At 41.4% G+C, this 21,054-nt stretch overlaps 1 protein-coding gene across 15 annotated transcripts in view; it reads left to right on the top strand.

The window, feature by feature from the left end:
- The window catches only part of DNM1 (dynamin 1), a 224,914-nt gene that overhangs the window by 79,817 nt on the left and 124,043 nt on the right, over nucleotides 1–21,054 (top strand). For all 15 annotated transcript variants that reach the window (XR_016315379.1, XR_016315377.1, XR_016315378.1 and 12 more), the window contains exons 3-6: nucleotides 6,029–6,178; nucleotides 6,915–7,118; nucleotides 8,845–8,943; nucleotides 17,525–17,685. Coding sequence is in view for 12 of the 15 variants with exons in the window: in XM_089692909.1 (XP_089549035.1) it covers nucleotides 6,029–6,178; nucleotides 6,915–7,118; nucleotides 8,845–8,943; nucleotides 17,525–17,685 (614 nt within the window). In the remaining 3 variants the exon portion in view is untranslated. The remainder of the gene's footprint in view (nucleotides 1–6,028; nucleotides 6,179–6,914; nucleotides 7,119–8,844; nucleotides 8,944–17,524; nucleotides 17,686–21,054) is intronic.

The raw sequence follows: 21,054 nt of genomic DNA, 5'->3' as shown, positions 1-21,054 counted from the left end.
ATTCAGGTACCCGTTCCCTCCCCAAAGGTCCGCAGTCTCTGGTAATCTCCTTTACTGTCTGCACTCTCTGGTCATCCCCTGCTGTCTGCAGTCTCTGGTCATCCCCTGCTGTCTGCAGTCTCTGGTCATCTCCTGTACTGTGTCAGCAGTCTCTGGTCATCTCCTGTACTGTGTCAGCAGTCTCTGGTCATCTCCTGTACTGTGTCAGCAGTCTCTGGTCATCTCCTGTACTATGTCCACAGTCTCTGGTCATTCCCTGTACTATGTCTGCAGTCTCTGGTCATTCCCTGTACTGTGTCCGCAGTCTCTGATCATTCCCTGTACTGTGTCCGCAGTCTCTGGTTATCTCCTGTACTGTGTCCGCAGTCTCTTGTCATCTCCTGTGCTGTGTCCGCAGTCTCTGGTCTTCCCCTGCACTGTGTCCGCAGTCTCTGGCCATCTCCTGTACTGTGTCCGCAGTCTCTGGCCATCTCCTGTACTGTGTCCGCAGTCTCTGGCCATCTCCTGTACTGTGTCCGCAGTCTCTGGCCATCTCCTGTACTGTGTCCGCAGTCTCTGGCCATCTCCTGTACTGTGTCCGCAGTCTCTGGTCATCCCCTGTACTGTGTCCGCAGTCTCTGGCCATCCCCTGTACTGTGTCCGCAGTCTCTGGTCATCCCCTGTACTGTGTCCGCAGTCTCTGGCCATCTCCTGTACTGTGTCCGCAGTCTCTGGTCATCCCCTGTACTGTGTCCGCAGTCTCTGGTCATCCCCTGTACTGTGTCCGCAGTCTCTGGTCATCCCCTGTACTGTGTCTGCAGTCTCTGGCCATCTCCTGTACTGTGTCTGCAGTCTCTTCTCATCTCCTGTACTGTGTCCGCAGTCTCTGGTCATCCCCTGTACTGTGTCCGCAGTCTCTGGTCATCCCCTGTACTGTGTCTGCAGTCTCTGGTCCTCTCTTGTACTGTGTCCGCAGTCTCTGGTCATCCCCTGTACTGTGTCCGCAGTCTCTGGTCATCCCCTGTACTGTGTCTGCAGTCCATTGGTTCAGAATATTTTTTTTCTTGTTTTCCTCCTCTAAAACCTAGGCGCGTCTTATGGTCAGGTGCGTCTTATGGAGCGAAAAATACGGTAAATTCTTTTTATGTCTGTACTGGCTGTAGCTCCAACCCCTCAAGCCTAAAATATAGGTGTTTCTATGGGGGAGAGGGTGGAGCAGGCCAACACTGAGCTCCATCCCCTCTTCATTATGCAGCGCTTTGCTTCCTAATTTCTCCCGTTTTTTGCCGTCGGAGCTCAGACCAGCCACCAGCTATTCAGAGCACAGAAAATGCAGGTGCAGCCGTACTTTCATTGACAAAAATACAAGCCGACAACAGCTCAAGCTAGCTACTACATTTGTCTCTCTCAAAGGAATGGTGAGGGGGGGCCTTGTGAGCTTTCTGTGTCTATCGCCCCCCCCCCTCCACCTTTAGTCTAGAACTCTGTTGTCATTTTAGTGTTTTTTGGATATTGGCGGCAAGAAGCGGTGCCAGCTTTCTGACAACTGCTGCTCTGAAATCTCTGTACAGATTTAAATGGTTACAAGTGTTATATACACTGGGTTCAGTGGGGGATTGTTCTTCTTTTTTGTTTTTTTTAACCACTTCAAGTCCGGACACTTTTACCCCCTTCCTGTTCAGGCCAATTTTCAGCTTTCAGCGCTATCACAATTTGAATGACAATTGCACGGTCATGTAACACTGTACCCATATGAATTTTTTAGCATTTTTTTGAGAAAGATAAAGCTTTATTTTGGTGGTATTTATTCACCAAATTTTTATTTTTTTTGCTATGTAAATGAAAATGTCCAGAAAGTTTAAAAAAAAAGTGTTTTTTCTTACAAAATTTTGCAAATAAATAATATTTCATGATAAATCTTTGCCACAATTTATTCCGTTATCTTTTTAGTAAAAAAAAATAACCCAAATTAGTTTATAACCAAAAATTATAATTTTTAAACATTTTTTTTTACATTTTTATTTTTTAATATTATTATTTATGTTTTTGATTTTGATTTTTTTTGTTACATACTGTCACCCTAGCAGTACAGTGTCATCATGGTGACACTGTACTACTTGTGGGGGGTGATGAAGATTTATTTTTTTTACACTGATTGCTTTTACACCCATAAAGGCTGTAAAAGCAATAATTTCTCCTTCTCTTTGGCTGCATTCTTTAGCCATGGAGAACTACTGTGTGAGCTGTGATTGGTCACATGGTACAAGGCAGTTGTGAATAGCCTTGTACCATGTGACCTCTGTGATCATTCACAGATTTCACACGTTGTAAGCAATGATGTCAGAAATGACATCTTGCTTACTACTCTGCATGTGATCACATGATCGGGACCTCGCACAGAGGTCCCGTACGACGATCGGTGTTCCACTGTGTCCGGAGGACACAGTGGGCACCTGACTGCGGTGCTGCGCACTCCAAGGGAGCGCGCACAAGCAGGGGGCGGGGAGGCCGTTTATAAAGGTCCACTCGACCCTGCACTGCCACCGTCCGGCCGTTTATATACAACGGCTGGATGGGAGGTGGTTAATTAAAGGGTATCTTTATTTTTATACATTGCAGCTTAGCAATTCTTAGATTTGGTGGCTGCATTAATTATTTTTTTAGCAGGAATTTTTTTTTTCACTTTCACCTGGTAATCCTGCCAGTAATATACTTCCTGTTCTAGAGGAACAGCGCTCAGTCACTGAATTGTATCTATGGGGAGCCAGGGTTGTCATCCTAGTTTGCTTTCCTGATTTGGATTCCTCTTTTCATCTCCATTACATGAGGGTGGGTGGTTTGTAGGTTATAGAAGATCACTTGGAAGGAAGGTAACATTGTTTGAGATTTCAGTTTAATTCAAAGAAACTTACGAGGATATGACATTTCTGGCAAGATCAACAGGTATTTTTTTAAAACGTTTAGCCCTGTGTGCATGGAGTTCTGGCATTTAGGTACAGGTGGAAAGCACAGACGCAGTTTCCAGCCCTGCTTAATGAGAAGCCGACAGCTGCGGTGGCTGGGCAGTGGACCCATGGGTAATAATGTTTAGGATAGTATGGAACCAGGGACAAATAGCTGTGACACAATTAGTCTGCATTTTGAGCATTTGTCCCTTGACACATACTGCCCTAAACGTTAGTATTGCTCAGTGTACTGTCCAGCCTCAGCTCTCATAGATTTTCACAACGGTTTTACAGCCTGAGCCTTCTGCCTGCACCTGAAGGACAGAGCCTTGTGCATCGGGGCTTTATACCCAGTGTGCATGAGTCCTTAATCTGCATAAACAGAAATGGAATAGTGCAGTGTGTAAATACACATCCTCAGCATATGATTAAAAATAATACAAATACAATGGAAACCTTGTTTCTTGGGAAATGTAAACACAGCCTGTTATTGCTAAATGTGGTTAAATATTGTAATTCGTTGTCATTGATATTTATTACATTCCAAGAGACAATATATTTAGCTGTCAGCATTTTAAATTATATGACAAGTTTGCAAGCATATGCCAATAGTAGGCTGAGCATTTCACATATAGAGTGCATTCATAAGGTATTCGCTTTTTCAATTTTGTTATGTTGCAGTCTGATACCACAGTTGTTTAAGTTCATTTTTTTCTCTTTAATCTACACTCAGTACCCCATAATGTCAAAGTGAAAACAGAATTTAAAATATAAAAAAAAAACAACTCAAATATCACATGTACTTAAGTATTCAGACCCTTTACTCAGTACTTTGTTGTAGCACCTTTGGCAGCAATTACAGCCTCGAGTCTTTTTGGGTATGACACAACAAGCTTTGAACATCTGAGTTGGGAGATTTTCTGCCATTCTTCTTTGCATATTCTCTCAAGCTCAGTCAGGTTTGATAGGGACCGTCAGTGGACAGCCATTTTTCAGGTCTCTCCAGAGATGTCGGGACTTGAAGTGGCTTAGAGACAACTCTGTAAATATTCTGTAGTTGCCCAGCCAGTGTTGTCTTGGCTGTGTGCTTAGGATTGTTGTCATGTTGGAAGGTGAACCTTTGGCCCAGTCTTGAGTGCTGGGGAACAGGTTTTCATTGAGGATATCTCTGTACTTTGCTCCATTCAGCTTTCCCTCAACCCTGACCAGTCTCCCAGTCCTTGCTGCTGCTGCTGCTGCTGAAAAACAGACCCACAGCATGATGCTGCCTCCATCATGCTTCACTGTTGCGATTGTATTAGGCAAGTGATGAGTGGTGCCTGGTTTCCTCCAGACACATTTGCAATTGAGGTCAAACAGTTCAATCTTGCTTTCATCAGACCAGAGAATCTTGTTCCTCACAGTTGAGTCCTTCAGGTGTTTTTTTTTTGCAAACTCCAAGCAGGCTTTCATGTGTTTTGTACGGAGGAGAGGCTTCCGTCTTACTACTCTGTAGTAAAACTCAGATCGGTGGAGGGCTGCAGTGATGGTTGTCCTTCTGGAACTTTGTCCCATCTCCACACAGGATCTCTGGAGCTCAGTCAGAGTGACCACCGGGTTCCTGGTCACCTCTCTTACGAAGACCCTTCTCCCCCAATTGCTCAGTTTGGCCAGGCAATCAGCTTTTGGAAGAGTCTTGGTTGTGCCCAACTTCTTCCATTTGAGAAATATGACAGCCACTGTGCTCTTGGGAACCATCAATTTCGTAGCCTCCCTCAAATCTGTGCCTTTCCAAATTATGTCCAATCAATTTAATTTACCACAGGTGGACTCCAATCAAGTTGTAGAAAAATTTCAGCAATGATCAAGAGAAATAGGAGGCACCTGAGCTAAAGTGTTGTTGCAAAGGGTCTTATGCCAATGTGATATTTCAGTTTTTCCTTTTTCATACATTTGCAGACATTTCTTAAATTCTGTTTCACTTTATGGGATACTGAGTGTAGATTAATGAGAAAGAACAATTTAAAAACTGTAATATCAGGCTGCAATATAACAAAATGTAAAAAAGTGAAGAGGGTCTGAATACTTTATGAATGCACTGTGTATAACATTACACAGAAAGACTTTGTTGTAATATTGACGTTAGAAAGTCTGTAAAGTGATAGTGCCCGAATAAGCAGCTAAAACACAAAGTAAAAGTATAACAAAGGTACTATAAAAAAAAAGTAACAAAGCAATTAATACTTAGGAAAGTAGAGCCATCATGCAATTGTACTGCAGAGCCATTATAAATAGGTCTCCTAACCTCACAAAGAAAAATATAAAAGGCCCAAGAAAGCCAGTCCTCGCAGGGAAACCGCTGGGGAGCAACAAATTCTGAGATTTCATGGTGAGAGATGGTGAAGTGTTTCCAAGCATAGAATTTTTCTTTATTAGGTGAAGTTTGGCTCCCATCATCCGCTTAAAGCGATACTAAAGGTTAATTTTTTTTTTTTGTAAAATAACAAACGTGTCTATACTTACCTGCTGTGTGCAGTGGTTTTGCACAGAGCAGACCAGATCCTTCTCTTCTCAAGTCCCCCGCCTGTGCTCCTGGCCCCTCCCTACTGTCGGGTGCCCCCACAGCAAGCAGCTTGCTATCCGGGCACCCGCTGCTCCATTCACACATGGAGCCACGGCTTGCCCCCCCCCCTCCTCATTGGCTGACTGGCTGTGATTGACAGCAGCTGGAACCAATGGCTCCCGCTTGCTGTCTCAGCCAATGAGCAGGCAGAGACCTGGGACAGGCGAGGCTGTTACGCACATTGCTGGATCTCGAAGGGGCTCAGGTAAGTATTGAGGGTGCTGGGGGCACTGCTGCACACTGAAGGTTTTTTAACTTCATGCATAAGTGTTCTATTAATCAGTAGTCCTTCCATTTAATGTGTAGGGTGCAATTCTTACCCTGTAAAATATATAACATTTTATACCTACATGTTGCATTAACGTTTTGAAAACTGGTACTCCCTTAGTAAATAGGGCCACATTTTTTTTTTCAATGCATTCCATTTTATAAATTACTTCCCCTATCATTATGATAACTTATTTGTGAAGCTTGTGATTTATGTTATATTATTATTGTGTAGAACATGGGGAGTTTCTGCACTGCAAGGGAAAGAAGTTTACAGATTTTGAAGAGATCAGAATGGAAATCGAGGCTGAAACCGATCGGATCACCGGAACAAACAAGGGCATTTCTCCTGTGCCAATAAACCTTCGTGTCTACTCTCCAAATGGTGAGTCAACTGGCCTATGTTTTGAAATCTGCTTATGTTATTGAAAACAGGTGCATCGGTAACTATAATTCTGGGTTGCCTATAACTATCTGGTTAGATTCCTACAGTTCCTAGGTTTAATTCCTTCAGAGAACATATTCATCCTGTGTTTGTGTGGAATTCCAATCAATATATGCATTAGATTAAAGCCACTCCAGTTACTTTTTTTTTCTTTTTAAAATTGCCCAACTGGTCCAAAAAAATAACTGTCCCTGGAAGACTCGCCATGGTCCAGTTTCAGTCCTCCTTGCGTTTAATGATGCCCAGTGTGACTGAGGACCCTTTGTCTGAGCCTAGCATGTCAGAGATACACACCCTTGGGGTGCCTCATCATGTGCACGCTGGTGCGCAGCACAATGCTGCAAAGACTGCTCTCTGCATCAGTGAGGAGAAGGAGCACTCTGTGTGTCACATGACACATGGGATGTCACTACGGGTGGGAGGCTGGAATTTGGCTTTCAATGGTTTCTATCCAAACTACATGAATTACTGTGCACTCGATAGAAAGAGGAACATCCATTTTCAAGCTTGTTGGAGGCAAAGACTAATTGTTTTGTTGTGGAATGTGCAAAATGAGTAAAGCAGCATAGATTGTGTTGTTTCTTGGGAACTAGTAAGATTACTACCACCAGCCTTGTGTAAAAGTGGCCTATTTTATGTCTGTGTAATATTAACTCTTTTAATGCTTTGTTTTCAGTGCTTAACCTGACTCTGGTTGATCTTCCGGGTATGACCAAAGTCCCAGTTGGTGACCAACCACCAGACATTGAGTTTCAGATCCGTGACATGCTCACGCAGTTCGTTACCAAGGAGAATTGCCTCCTTCTAGCTGTATCTCCAGCTAATACAGATCTGGCAAACTCCGATGCCTTGAAAATCGCCAAAGAAGTGGATCCTCAAGGTTTGTCTAGAAAGCAGCCCAGAAATGACTTCCTGTTAGTCTGTTTCATTTTGAATGGTTTTCTGTCTTTGCATGTGTTTTTTGTTTTGTGTCTTATTTTACCCATGTGTTTATTTAGTGAAGCCATAATATTGGATTTGATTCAGATCTAAAGTATGTTCATTAGCAGAGATTTAGAAAAGTGAAAGTTGTAGATTGGGCCAGTTTAATAAAATATTTGTTCTTCATTTGTAGATATAAATTTGCTGCCATTAACATCCCTGTCCCTCAAAACTCACAAAGTAAACCATGATGGTTTTTGGTTATCTTTCTTTTAAGAGCATACAACTTGCAGGAATTTAACTAAAGACTTCAGAATTTCATCCCCTTCAATGAACAGGCACACTTGTTCTAGTCATATTGTCAGTAAACCTTTAATGTTGGTGTCATTATGGTGCAGTCTTTTCAGAGCTTACTGGGCTATATATTAGGAGGATCTAGCAATTATGACTGCTTACTTTCTGACTATTTTTAATTGAAACTTCATACAGGGACATATGAACGGGAGGGGTTTTCCTTTCTCACCTGTTCAGATATGTTTGTTATCAATAGCAGATCAATTTGAAGATTATATTCAGTAAAATGAAGACAGAGAATTTGACTTGGTTGGACTAGTAAATTTGAAATAGTAAAAAAAAATGTTTAATTTTTAACATCAATAATTAAAATATCTACAAAGACACTATACATTTATAAGGAAATGAGTGTGTTTTCTTCCAAAGCCCTGAGATCACCTTTAGTCTTTCAGATACCAGAAGATAGTAAGAATCCATGTAGTGCCTGGCTTTGAATCATACCTCCTGAGTTAGTGGAAACCAAGCTGGATATGGGTGAAGTGCTGAGAGGTCGTAGTTCAAGTGCCATTTGAGCACAGAATGTATATAGCAGCAACTTAGAGTATTTGTTAGCATTGTTACCTTGTGGCACTGTGGTCCGGCTTTTTGCCTGGATAGTTTCTGTATAGACTTTGTATGTTCTTTACCTGTTTGTATGGGTTTTGTGGGGATAAGTTTCATCACACAACTGAAAACATCCTAATGGTTTAGGCTTCTGCTTAGAATTGGCAGTAGTTTGTAATACTATGGTAAAAACAACAGACAGTAAGATCCCGTAGGACAGGGAATCATCCTCCCAGTTGTCCCTTATTTGATATAACAATCGTATAAATTATACAAAAATCAAAGATTCTGATCCAGCCAATTGAGTCAATTGCCCTTGGGGTGTAATGAAAGAATTTGTTTTTCTCACATAAGGCAAAATTGGCAACAGTTGCCTTATTTTGGATCAGAGCTGCAGGATTTGAGAGGTTGAGCTTGGTAGACATAGGGCTTGATTTATTAAAGTTCTAAATAGAATGTGCAGTTGCTCCAGAGCCTATTAAATGTGGTAAAGCTCCGCTGACTTCCATCATCCAATCATGTGCAAGCAAAAATGCATGCTTTTTTTTTCTTGCATTTGATTGGGTATTCTTTTTAAGGTGAAGCTTTATCTCATTTTGTAAATCAACAAGGAGACTAGCAAAGCTGGAGTCCTTTTTTTTTTTTTTTTTTTTTATTTGGGACAGATTATTTTAGAGACCAGAGGATCTGATTCAGAGATGCTTTGTATTATGTATAGGTCTGTTAAAATATATTCTTACAAAATAAAAGAATAACAAGACAACACCTTTATCATATCTTTTATGCAGGGCTACGCACAATTGGTGTCATAACCAAACTCGACCTGATGGATGAAGGGACAGATGCCCGAGATGTCTTGGAAAATAAGCTATTACCTTTGCGGAGAGGTGAGGACAAATTTTTCATAATGAAAGTGTACAGCTTTTATACCCGCAGCACTTCAGAGAATTTTTCATGAGAATTATATACTAAAATGACGTGTTCACTCAAAGGGTAAGTAATTCTAATATTTTTAAAGCTGAACTTCAGGCAGATATAAACAATCGCCATTTAATCAAGTTATATATTCAACATTTAAACGAAAATCAATAAATATTTTCGGAAATGCAGCTAATGTAATTACTAAAATCTGCTTTTATGTTAGCTTACTGTTATCTTCTCACAACAGAACTGAGCCTAAAAGAGGAGAGGCAGATCTACTAGCTTTAGTAGCTCTTTTGTAATTCATAGTAAAAAAAGACAAAACTGAGTTTTTTGATAGAAATAAAAACCAGACTAATTCCCTCATAATTGTAGGGGTGTTCATTTACAATCCAATCAACAAGCTGGAGTTGGGTTGGTGACCAAGCTGTATTGCTTGACTGCAGTTTGAAATCGAGGTCACAAAACTAGATCTGCGGTACTGCAAGGGTGCCTGCATCTCAAGATTGGCTGTAAATATATCTATTTATATATATAATATACATACACACTTATTTGCACATCTTTTACCATTCAAGACAAGTTATAATGCATTTATTTGTTATAGATTTTAACTGCCTTTTATGGAGTTTTTGTTATATGAGACAAGTACGAGGACAAAACATCAATACAGTATATCTTCAGGCATACTCTCAAGATACATTTATAACTGTATACTTAAGTGTAAATTTGTATTAGACAATCTTATGTATTGTATGTATAAATAATTAAAACAAACATGAAATGTTTACAAATTTGGCTAGGTTCCTGAAAAAAACATTACTATTAGGCCTCTTTCAGATGGGGCGGACCCTTCAGTGGATCTGCTTGCTCAGCAGGGTATCCGCTGATCCCTGCCTAGCAATCGGATGACAGGTCTGTGTCCACTCTGCTGATGCAGAGTGTACGCAGACACACCTCGCTGTTTTCTATGGGGCTGTCGGATGGAAACGGGACACCTGTCCGTTTCCACCTGACTGTCATCTGATCCGATCCGCCAGATGGATGGGGAATGGATCCCCATCCATCTGTTTTTAGCGTACAGGATCAGATCGGATGCTGGCGGGTGTCATTGGACACATGTCCGCTGACACCCACTGCTCCATAGAGAGCTATGGATGGTCCAATAGGGTCCCCCTGAAAAACTGACAGGCGGACCTGATTGAACTGTCAGCGTGAAAGGGGCTGCACATTGTGGTGTAAATGATGCACAAAGGTGGAGGCACTGTGACCCAAAAGTAGATATATCTCATAGCAACTAGACCTGATGATCTGTGTATATATATATATATACATATACAGGCTTCACTAACCTGATCAATCACTGTTTTTGGTAGAAATGATATTTCTACATGGCAAATAATTTACTACAACAGTCATGACATGCATGCTGCTGATTCTGTGTAATTGAATCACTAATTGAAAGGGGCATGTTCAAAATAATAGCAGTGTGGAGTTCTATTAGTGAGGTCATTCATTCTTTGAAAAACAGGTGGCAATTATTGCCCTTATTTAAGGAAGGAATGCAGCAAATGTTGTACATGCTGGTTACAGTGCATTTCTCTCTGAAATTCTGAGGAAAATGAGTCGTTCCAGACATTGTTCAGAAGAACAGCGTACCTTGATTAAAAAGTTGATTGGAGAGGGGAAAACGTATAAAGAAGTGCAGAAAATGATAGGCTGCTCAGCTAAAATGATCGCAAATGCTTTAAAATGACAACCAAAACCTGAAAGACGTGGAAGAAAGCGAAAAACTACCATTCGAATGGATAGAAGAATAGCCAAAATGGCAAGGACTCAGCCAACAATCAGCTCCAGGAAGATCAAAGAAGGTCTAAAGTTCCCTGTGAGTACTGTTACAATTAGAAGACGCCATGTGAAGCCAAGCTATCTGCAAGAAGCCCCCGCAAGTCCCACTGTTGAAAAAAAGACATGTGCTGAAGAGGTTACAATTTGCCAAAGAGCACATTGACTGGCCTAAAGAGAAATGGCGCAACATTTTGTGGACTGATGAAAGTAAGATTGTTCTTTTTGGGTCTAGTGGCCGGAGACAGTTTGTCAGACGACCCCCAAACACTGAATTCAAGCCACAGTACACTGTGAAGACAGTGAAGCATGGTTGCACAAGCATCATGATATGGGGATGTTTCTCATACTATGGTGTTGGGCCTATTTATCGCATACCAGGGATCATGGATCAGTTTGAATACATCAGAATACTTGAAGAGGTCATGCTGCCTTATGCTGAAGAGGAAATGCCCTTGAAATGGGTGTTCCAACAAGACAACGACCCCAAACACACCAGTAAATGTGCAACATCTTTGTTCTAGACCAACAAGATTGATGTTATGGAGTGGCCAGCCCAATCCCCGGATCTTAATCCAATAGAAAACTTGTGGGGTGACATCAAAAATGCAGTTTCTGAGGCAAAACCAAGAAATAGAGAAGAACTGTGGAATGTAGTCCAATCACCCTGGGCTGGTTCACAGGTGCCAGAATTTGGTTGACTCCATGCAACACAGATGTACAGCAGTTCTCAGAAACAGTGCTTATACAACTAAATATTAATTAAGTGATATCAAAGGAAAGCAAAATCTTCAAACATTTTTCAGTTTATATAGTGAATGTTTGAGTTTGTAAAGAAGAATACAAACACTGCTATTTTTTGAACCGCCTAATACTCACTTTTCTTCAATTTTATTTAGAGGAACAACACAAATTTGATATATTTTTCTTCATGTTTTGATTTGGAATAGAATGTGTCGTGTTCCCAATGCATTTGTGTGTATGGAAATAAAAGCTATTAGAAGGATTTTGAGCTTTATTCACTTTTTTCAACACACTGCTATTATTTTGAACACAACTGTGTGTGTGTGTGTGTGTGTATGTGTATATATATATATATATATATATATATATATATGGTCTTTGGTTCTGGTTGTCAAGTCTCTCATCCAAAACTCCTTTAGTATACTTGTCAGTAGATCCTTCATTAAAGAAGCCCTCTTCAACCTGCAACATAGAGAGATCAAGCCTTTAAAATATTGGTCACCTGCATTCTCCTCAACTGATCAGAACTAGAGATGGGTAGGCCCAAGTGAAAATTTTGGTCCACAGCCTTAGTCATAGAAAAAGAAGACCTCAAAGTTTGGTCGCAGATGGTGTCCACTCTTTTCCAATGAAGGTTCATTTTGGAGCTTGGCCACAGTCACAGACAGGGGGTTGGTACAGTCACAGATGGGGGCATTGTCCTACATGAGTGCAAAACAGCAGCTGAACACAGCAGTTTAAGTAAAGCAGCATAATTAAAGCAGCAAGAAGATACAACAAAGAAGTCTACTGCACTCTGGATGGACTGCAAGCAAAACACCCTGGGAAACATCTCCTACAAATCTGATTACCACTGCATCTACCTTTTAATATGCCCCATCTACTCCTCCATTTCATATTATTATCCTCTGTTCTCAAAATCCCATTTCTTTACCCCTTTGCTCCACCCTAAAGCTTATACATATCACCCTCACTTCTTCCATCTCCCTACCACTGCTCTCATCTCCTCCTGCTAATACTTTACTCACCTGCTGACTCAAACACCAGAACAGGAAGGCATGTGCATGCCTTTAAGCATCAGTTTCTGCTTCTCCCGCAGCTCTTTCCTATGGAGGCCTACACTGGACTCACTCACCCAGACCCAGTGGTTGGAAAGGAGGTGGAGTTGGTTTGCTTCTATCCCCATTGAGCATCTTTCAAGTCCTCCCTAACCCTCCCTCTATATCCTTCTCTTCTTTCGAGACTCACTGCATTCGACTGTTTTCTCCCATTTCTCTGAGGATTGCAGTGATCTACTGGCCTCCTGGACAGGTGTCACGCTTTCTTGATTACTTCACTGCTTGGCTACCCTACTTTCTCTGCTCTGAAATACCCACTATCATTCTTGGAGATTTTAACATCCCTGTTAATGTGAACAACCCAGCTACATCCCAACTCTTCAATTTAATCTCATCTTTTGCCTTAGCACAATGGACACAGTCCTCCACTCACTCTGATGGGAATACATTAGACCCTGTTTTCTCCTTTCTTTGCACTACCTACAACCTCACAAACACCCCCTTTCCTCTCTCTGATCACGATCTCATCACCTTCACAGTATCCTCATCTTCAAACCCCTATCCCTCCAAACAGCAAACAATCACCCGCAGAAACCTTCACAACTTTAACCCTTCTCTTTTCAATTCTGCAACTATGACAGAATCTCTCCCCTGTCCTGCCCTGACCTAGCCACTTCTGTCTACAACTGTTCGCTTTCATCCACACTAGACTCACTTGCTCTTCTAACTACACGAAGTATTAGGTTCCAACCATTACAACTGTGGCAGACTGACGACACCCGAAATCTTAAGCTACATAGTCATGCGCTGGAGCGATTGTGGCGTAAAACCAGATCCCAGCAAGCATTCACCCTATATAAATCTGCTTTCTTAAAATACAATTCTTCCCTCCATGCTACCAAACAAGCCTACTTTGTCACTCTTATTAACACCTTGTCATCCAGTCCTCGTCGTTTCTTCTCTACTTTTAACTCTCTACTTTCTCTATCTCCACCTCTGTCTCCACTCAGTAGCTCACTCACTGCTTACGAGATTGCCAATCATTTCAAAAACAAGATTGATGCAATTACTACACAGACATCTATCCCACTTAGCATATCTTGTACTAAACCTCCCTCAACACTTTCCCCTTTTGACCTTGCTAGTACTGAAGAGGCCACTAAAGTTTTCTCAGAAGCCCGTCTCACCACGTGCCCCCTGGATCCTGTCCCCTCACAACTACTACAGTCACCCTCTTCTTCTATCCTATGCTCCCTCACTCACATCTTCAATCTCTCCCTCTCTACTGGCTCCTTCCCCTCCACTTTAAAGCATGCACAGATCACTCCCATACTCAAAAAGTCCTCCACTGGACCCCACCAATCTGAACAACTTAAGACGCATCTTCCTGCTCCCGTTTACCTTCAAACTCTTAGAATGCTTAATCTACAGTTGCCTGAGCTCCTATCTCACTGACAACAACCTTCTTGACCCTTTACAGTCAGGCTTTCGCTCACTACTACACTGAAACTGCCCTACTAAAACTCACTAATGATTTACTAACTGCAAAAACCAATGGCCACTACTCCATACTCTTACTACTTGATCACTCTGCAGCTTTTGATACTGTTGACCAAACCCTCCTCAAAAAAAAACTCCACTCTCTTGGCCTCTGAGACTCTGCTCTCTCCTGGTTCTCCTCTTACCTATCGCAGTGCTCCTTCAGCATTCCCTATAACTCTGTCTCCTCCTCTCTACTTCCTCTTTCTATAGGGGTCCCTCAAGGTTCTGACTTGGACCCCTTCTCTTCTCCATCTACACCTTTTCCCTTGGTCACTTGATAAACTCCCATGGCTTTAAGTACCATCTCTATGCTGATAACACACAAATCTATCTTTCTACTCCTCACCTCACCCCTTTAGTCTCCTCACGCATTACGAACCTACTAAGTGACATATCAGCATGGATGTCACTCCACTTCCTCAAACTAAATCTTTCTAAAACGGAGCTCATACTATTCCCTTCAGCCCGTGCCCCCTCCCCTGACTTCTCCATCAAGATCAATAATACAACCATCAGTCCCTCCCCTCATGCCAGGGTACTAGGTGTAATCCTAGACTCCCATATGTCCTTTCTGCCCCAAATCCAATCACTGTCCAAATTTTGTAGACTTCACCTCCGCAACATCTCCAAGATACGCCCGTTTTTAACCTCTGAAACCACTAAGCAACCTATTCACTTCCTTGTTATCTCTCGCCTTGACTATCGTAACTCCCTCCTCATTGGCCTACCTAATCGCAGACTATCCCCTCTTCAGTCTATCATGAATGCTGCTGCCAGACTCATCCACCTTACCAACCATTCCATATCTGCCATCCCTCTCTGTCAATCCCTCCACTGGCTTCCCATTGCCCAACAAATAAAATTCAAAACACTAACAATAACATATAAAGCCATTTATAACCATGCCCCAAATTACATCACTGATCTTGTCTCCAAATATCACCCAAACCGTACTCTCCGCTCCTCCCATGACCTCCTGTTCTCTAGCTCCCTTGTCTCCTCCTCCCGTGCTCATCTTCAGGACTTCTCCAGAGCCTCCCCCATCCTCTGGAACTCTCTACCCCAATCTATATGACTATCGCCTACTCTGCCCACTTTTAGGCGATCTCTGAAAACCTATCTCTTCAGGGAAGCCTATCCTGCCTTCAGCTAATAACTGAATCTTCTATTTCTCCTATCAGTTCATCCCCCATAGTTATTACCTTTTTGTACCACCAACCCCTCCCTCTTAGATTGTAAGCTCCAAGGAGCAGGGCCCTGCTAACCCTCTTGTAACGAACTGTATTGTTGCTGTTGTCTCCCTTTATATTGTAAAGTGCTGAGCAAACTGTTGGCGCTATATAAATCCTGTATAATAAAAATAATAGGTGAGGGTGGATGAATCCCGTAGTACAACACAGTTCAAAAGTGGTAGCTGTATTTATTTGAGTTTCGTTTTTAGGTGTTTGAGTGGAAGTCTGCCATTTTTTAATTTAAAATAGATGTCACTGGGCTTCATTAAGAGTAAATATACTTTAGCCTCTTCCCGTCCAGCCCATTGCCGATAAACATTTCTAAATGTCCCCCCTGCATCCATTGCCAGTGCGCGCTCCCTGGGAGCTCTGTGTGAGGTCCCGATTCATGTGATCACTGATTGGCCAAACAGTGATCACTGATTGGCCAATCAGTGATCACATGCATAGTAGTAGTAAACAATATATCACTTCCTGACATCATTGTTTACTACTTGTGAAATCTGTGAATGATCACAGAGGTCACGTGGTACAAGGCTATTTACAACAGCCTTGTACTATGTGACAAGTTGTGACCAATCACAGCTCGCACAGTATTTCGCAATCAGTGTAAAAAAAGAAAAAAAAATCTTCATCACCCCCCACAAGTAGTACAGTGTCACTATGGTAACACTGTACTGCTAGGGTGACAGTATCTAAAAAATAAATAAATAATACAAAAAAAATAAAATAAAAAAGTAAAATAAATTTTGAAAAGTTATAATTTTTGGTTATAAACCAATTTGGGTTATTTTATTTTTTTTTTTTACTAAAAAGATAGATGAATACATTTTTGCCAAGATTTATGAAGAAAGATTATTTATTTGCAAAATTTTTTAAGAAAAACACATATTTTTCCAAAAATTTTAAAAAGTTTTATATACCTCAAAAAAAATGCTAAAAATGTCATATGGGTACAGTGTTGCATGACCGCGCAATTGTCATTCAAAGTGTAATAGCGCTGGAAAGGGGTGAAAGTGTCCGGACTTGAAGTGGTTAAGACACTTTCACGTGTTAACCGCTGTAAAGTGTATTGCACTGTGATGTGATCCCTCTAAGGGTTCGTTCACACCATGGTGCAGAGATGGCAGTTTTTATGCACGCGTTCTGTAAGGGCACAACAAAATCAGTTGTTCTCTATGTGCCCTGTTCACACCACAACACTGGTAATCAGGTGCAGATTTTTTCTGCTCAGGAATCTGCAATGTGTATAAAACTCAAGCATATGAAAACTGATGTAAACTGATGTCTCTTCCAGTGAAATCTTCACTTATGGTGTGAACAAGGCCTTAGACTTCTGGAGGTCTAGAAGTTTTGTCTCGTGTTCAGAATATGTTAATAAATGTTCCCAGGACTAACAGTTGGTACCTGTGTCAGCTGCTAGTTCTGTGACATTGGTTCTAGAACGTATTAGCCAGTCACAGAGAGGCATTGTAGCAGAAGCAGTTGACAGGCTACAGCTGTTAAAGAGAACAGCAGTCTGTAAAAAAAAGCATACAGTAATAAAAGAACGTCAAAAAACGTACATAACCTGTTAAATTTAAGTTGCTATTTTACACTTTTTTGCCCATTGTCCGCTTGTACTAGAAAAATTGAGTTGGTTATTTATTAAAACCGGGTACCAAATAAAAGCTATGTACGTATGTAAAAAATGATTTATGTAGACAAATTAGTCAAAGAGTTATTGTCAATTTCTGACCCTGTTAAATATGACCTGAACATCTAGGCATCACCGACCCCAGTCATGAAAGGGTTAAGTAGCTGCAGGGGAGTAGGATTGGGTAGTTAAGATCAGGAGGACTAGGACACACCGAAGAGGTAACCCCCCCCCCCCAGCTCCTTTTTAATAATTGATCAGAGCATAATGCTGAGCATTGGTATCACCTGACTCCTTTTACAGGTTTGGACAAAAAAGAAAACGCAACTCAATTTTATAGCCTAAAACCAACATTCGTGTGTTTTGGGGGTGATAGTAGGAATAGAGTTTTGATCTATATGCGAAAGTCTTTCCTGTAGCCTCACCAACAATTGTAAAATGTATTTGTCATGGGGAGACCTGCCATGATCCTTGACCTTATCTTCTTCAGGTTATGTTGGAGTTGTAAACAGGAGCCAAAAGGACATCGATGGTAAGAAAGATATCCAAGCCGCATTGGCAGCTGAGAGGAAGTTTTTCTTGTCACATCCTGCTTATCGACAGTTCGCTGACCGCATGGGGACCCCATATCTACAAAAAACTCTCAATCAGGTACCCAATACAAAAGCATACTTTAGGACCAAGCAGCTGTAGTTTAAACTTAGTCAATCCAGTTTAAAGTAAAATTCTAATTATGTTGAGAAAACAATGCATTCAAAGACGTTTTCCATACAATATTATTGATTCTTACCTGCTCTAGTTCTGTAGCTTCTCAAATGGCCGTAACATTTTACTTGGTGAACAAGAATGCTGATTGGGAGTGACAGTCAACTTTAATCACATAATCATTCTTAGTGTTGTTGAAAGGTGAAAACAAGATGGGTGTTTAACAGAGATGACTGCACAAGCACCAATCATTATTTAGCAATTTGTCAATTCAGGCTTGGTGAACAGGTAGATGTTATTTGGAAGGAAGGTCACATGATTGCTGTATATATACAAGAAGGAATGTTGTTATTGGATATTCGTGATCTCCGTATCTTACAGTTCTAGCCCACATGCTAAAATGTGTTCACACTGATATACGTTAAGTAGACGTGGTGTGATATGTTGTTAAACACAATGCACTGTTTACCGAATAATGTGGAATTCCCTCTCCCAGGTATTGGTACTAGCTGAGTGTTGAAAACTTCAAAAAGCTTTTAGAATAAGAAACAACGGGGGAATTATTAGAGAATAAAAAGCACACACACATGGACCAGAGGTTTTTTTTTTTTTCAACTTTATAAACCATAGAACTACTTTTACGTTCGATCTACAACTCTATGCAGTCTTGCACATTTTGACACACTGCAGTGCAGTGACATTTGGTGCGGTGAGTTGTGCTGGATAAAATTTCATACATGCTGCATTTTTATGCATTGCTTGATGTGAACAGGGCGCATTTGTTTTATATGTGAAGTTGGATTGAGCCTTTGTTGATCTATGCAGATCAATGCAGCTCAATGAACATGGTGGAAACCAGCCCTTAAAGTTGTAGTAAACACTACTTGCTCACTTGTACCTACAGGTAAGCGTACAATAAAGCTTACCTGTAGGTACAAGAAATATCTCCTAAACGTGCACTGTTTAGGAGATATTCATTACTTCTGCAGCCAGTGACATCAGCGGTGCATGCACACTGTGCTCTGAAGCGACAGCAGGCCGTCCCTTCAGAGCTCTGTGCCATGATCGTGGCTCCCGTGTGTATGCGCGGTCTTGACATAATCACACCTTAGCCATTCAAACAGCTGGAGCCTGCGACCCTGGAAGGAAGTCCTGGGGAATATGGAAGCCCTGTCAGTGTTGACAGCGTGCTGGAGGAGGACTTCATTTTAAGGTAAGTCTTTCATACTAGCGCATTATGCTCTAAACTTGCAGGTGGAAGATTTTTTTTTCTTTAATAGCCTTCACTACCGCTTTAAACAATTTGCACAGAGTAGATGTCTAATAAAGGATCACTCTGACACCTCAGCAGCCTTAATCATCAGCATATATGGATCGTAAGCGAAGTATTTGGCAAATTTCTGACAAGTATTCCTCCCCAATATGGACTTTATCTCAGATTGCACAATGCATTAACATGGTATATAGAGATATGAGGGTTTGAAAATGTGCAGAATATACCGTTCCCATATGCAAACATCACCATATTACTGGAGCTTATACGTCACGTTAAAGCATACAGTCATGGCCGAAATTGTTGGCACCCTTGATATTTCTCCAGGAAATCATGTATTTCTCACGAAACGTATTGCATTAACACATGTTTTGCTATACACATGTTTATTCCCTTTGTGTGTATTGGGACAAAACAAAAAAAGGGAGGAAAGAAAGCAAATTCGACATAATGTCACACAAACCTCCAAAAATGGGCTGGACAAAAGTATTGGCACCCTTTCACAACTGCGGATAAATAAGAATGTTACAAGCATGTGATGCTCCTGTAAACTCACCTGGGGCAAGTAACAGGTGTGGGCAATATAGAAATCACACCTGAAAGCAGATAAAAAGGAGAGACGTTCACTTAACCTTTGCATTGTGTGTCTGTCTGTGCCACACTAAGCATGGACAACAGAAAGAGGAGACGAGAACTGTCTGAGGACCTGAGAACCAAAATTGTGGCAAAATATCAACAATCTCAAGGTTACAAGTCCATCTCCAGAGAACTAGATTTGCCTTTGTCCACAGTGCGCAACATTATCAAGAAGTTTGCAACCCATGGCACTGTAGCTAATCTCCCTGGTCGTGGACGGATGAGGAAAATTGATGAAAGATTGCAACGCAGAATAGTCCGGATGGTGGATAAGCAGCCCCAAACATGTTCCAAAGACATTCAAGCTGTCCTGCAGGCTCAGGGAGCATCAGTGTCAGCGCGAACTATCCGTCGACATTTAAATGAAATGAAACGCTATGGCAGGAGACCCAGGAGGACCCCACTGCTGACACAGAGACATAAAAAAGCAAGACTACAGTTTGCCAAAATGTACTTGAGTAAGCCAAAAGCCTTCTGGGAAAACGTCTTGTGGACAGATGAGACCAAGATAGAGCTTTTCGGTAAAGCACATCATTCTACTGTTTACCGAAAACGGAATGAGGCCTACAAAGAACAAAACACAGTACCTACGGTAAAATATGGTGGAGGTTCAATGATGTTTTGGGGTTGTTTTGCTGCCTCTGGCACTGGGTGCCTTGACTGTGTGCAAGGCATCATGAAATCTGAGGATTACCAAAGGATTTTGGGTCGCACTGTAGGGCCCAGTGTCAGAAAGCTGGGTTTGCGTCCAAGATCCTGGGTCTTCCAGCAGGACAATGACCCCAAACATACGTCAAAAAGCACTCAGAAATGGATGGCAAAGAAGCGCTGGAGAGTTCTGAAGTGGCCAGCAATGAGCCCAGATCTAAATCCCATTGAACACCTGTGGAGAGATCTTAAAATTGCTGTTGGGAAAAGGTGTCCTTCCAATAAGAGAGACCTGGAGCTGTTTGCAAAGGAAGAGTGGTCCAAAATTCCGGGTGAGAGGTGTCAGAAGCTTATTGATGGTTATAGGAAGCGACTGATTTCAGTTATGTTTTCCAAAGGGTGTGCAACCAAATATTAAGTTAAGGGTGCCAATACTTTTGTCCAGCCCATTTTTGGGGTTTTGTGTGACATTATGTCATATTTGCTTTTCTGCCTCTGTTTTATATTTGTTCCAATACATACAAAGGGAATAAACATGTGTATAGCAAAACATGTGTTAATGCAATACCTTTTTTGTGTGAAATACTTGATTTTCAGGAAAAATATCAAGGGTGCCAACAATTTCGGCCATGACTGTATGTCAAGGAAAAAAAAATATCTCTGAAGCACGTGTGCATTTTTTGTGTTTTAGTCCTCTGCGTTCTTGAACCCTGTTGAGTGCTGACAAATCACAGTATTTTTGTGGACTGAGTGGTGTC

The sequence above is a fragment of the Staurois parvus genome, unplaced genomic scaffold (assembly GCF_062004578.1).
Source record: "Staurois parvus isolate SC_StPar_1 unplaced genomic scaffold, SC_StPar_1.0 ptg000608l, whole genome shotgun sequence".
In the NCBI taxonomy this organism is placed as follows: Eukaryota; Metazoa; Chordata; class Amphibia; order Anura; family Ranidae; genus Staurois; species Staurois parvus.
Note: the sequence above shows the minus strand (reverse complement) of the source record. Positions and strands in the feature narration are given on the sequence as shown.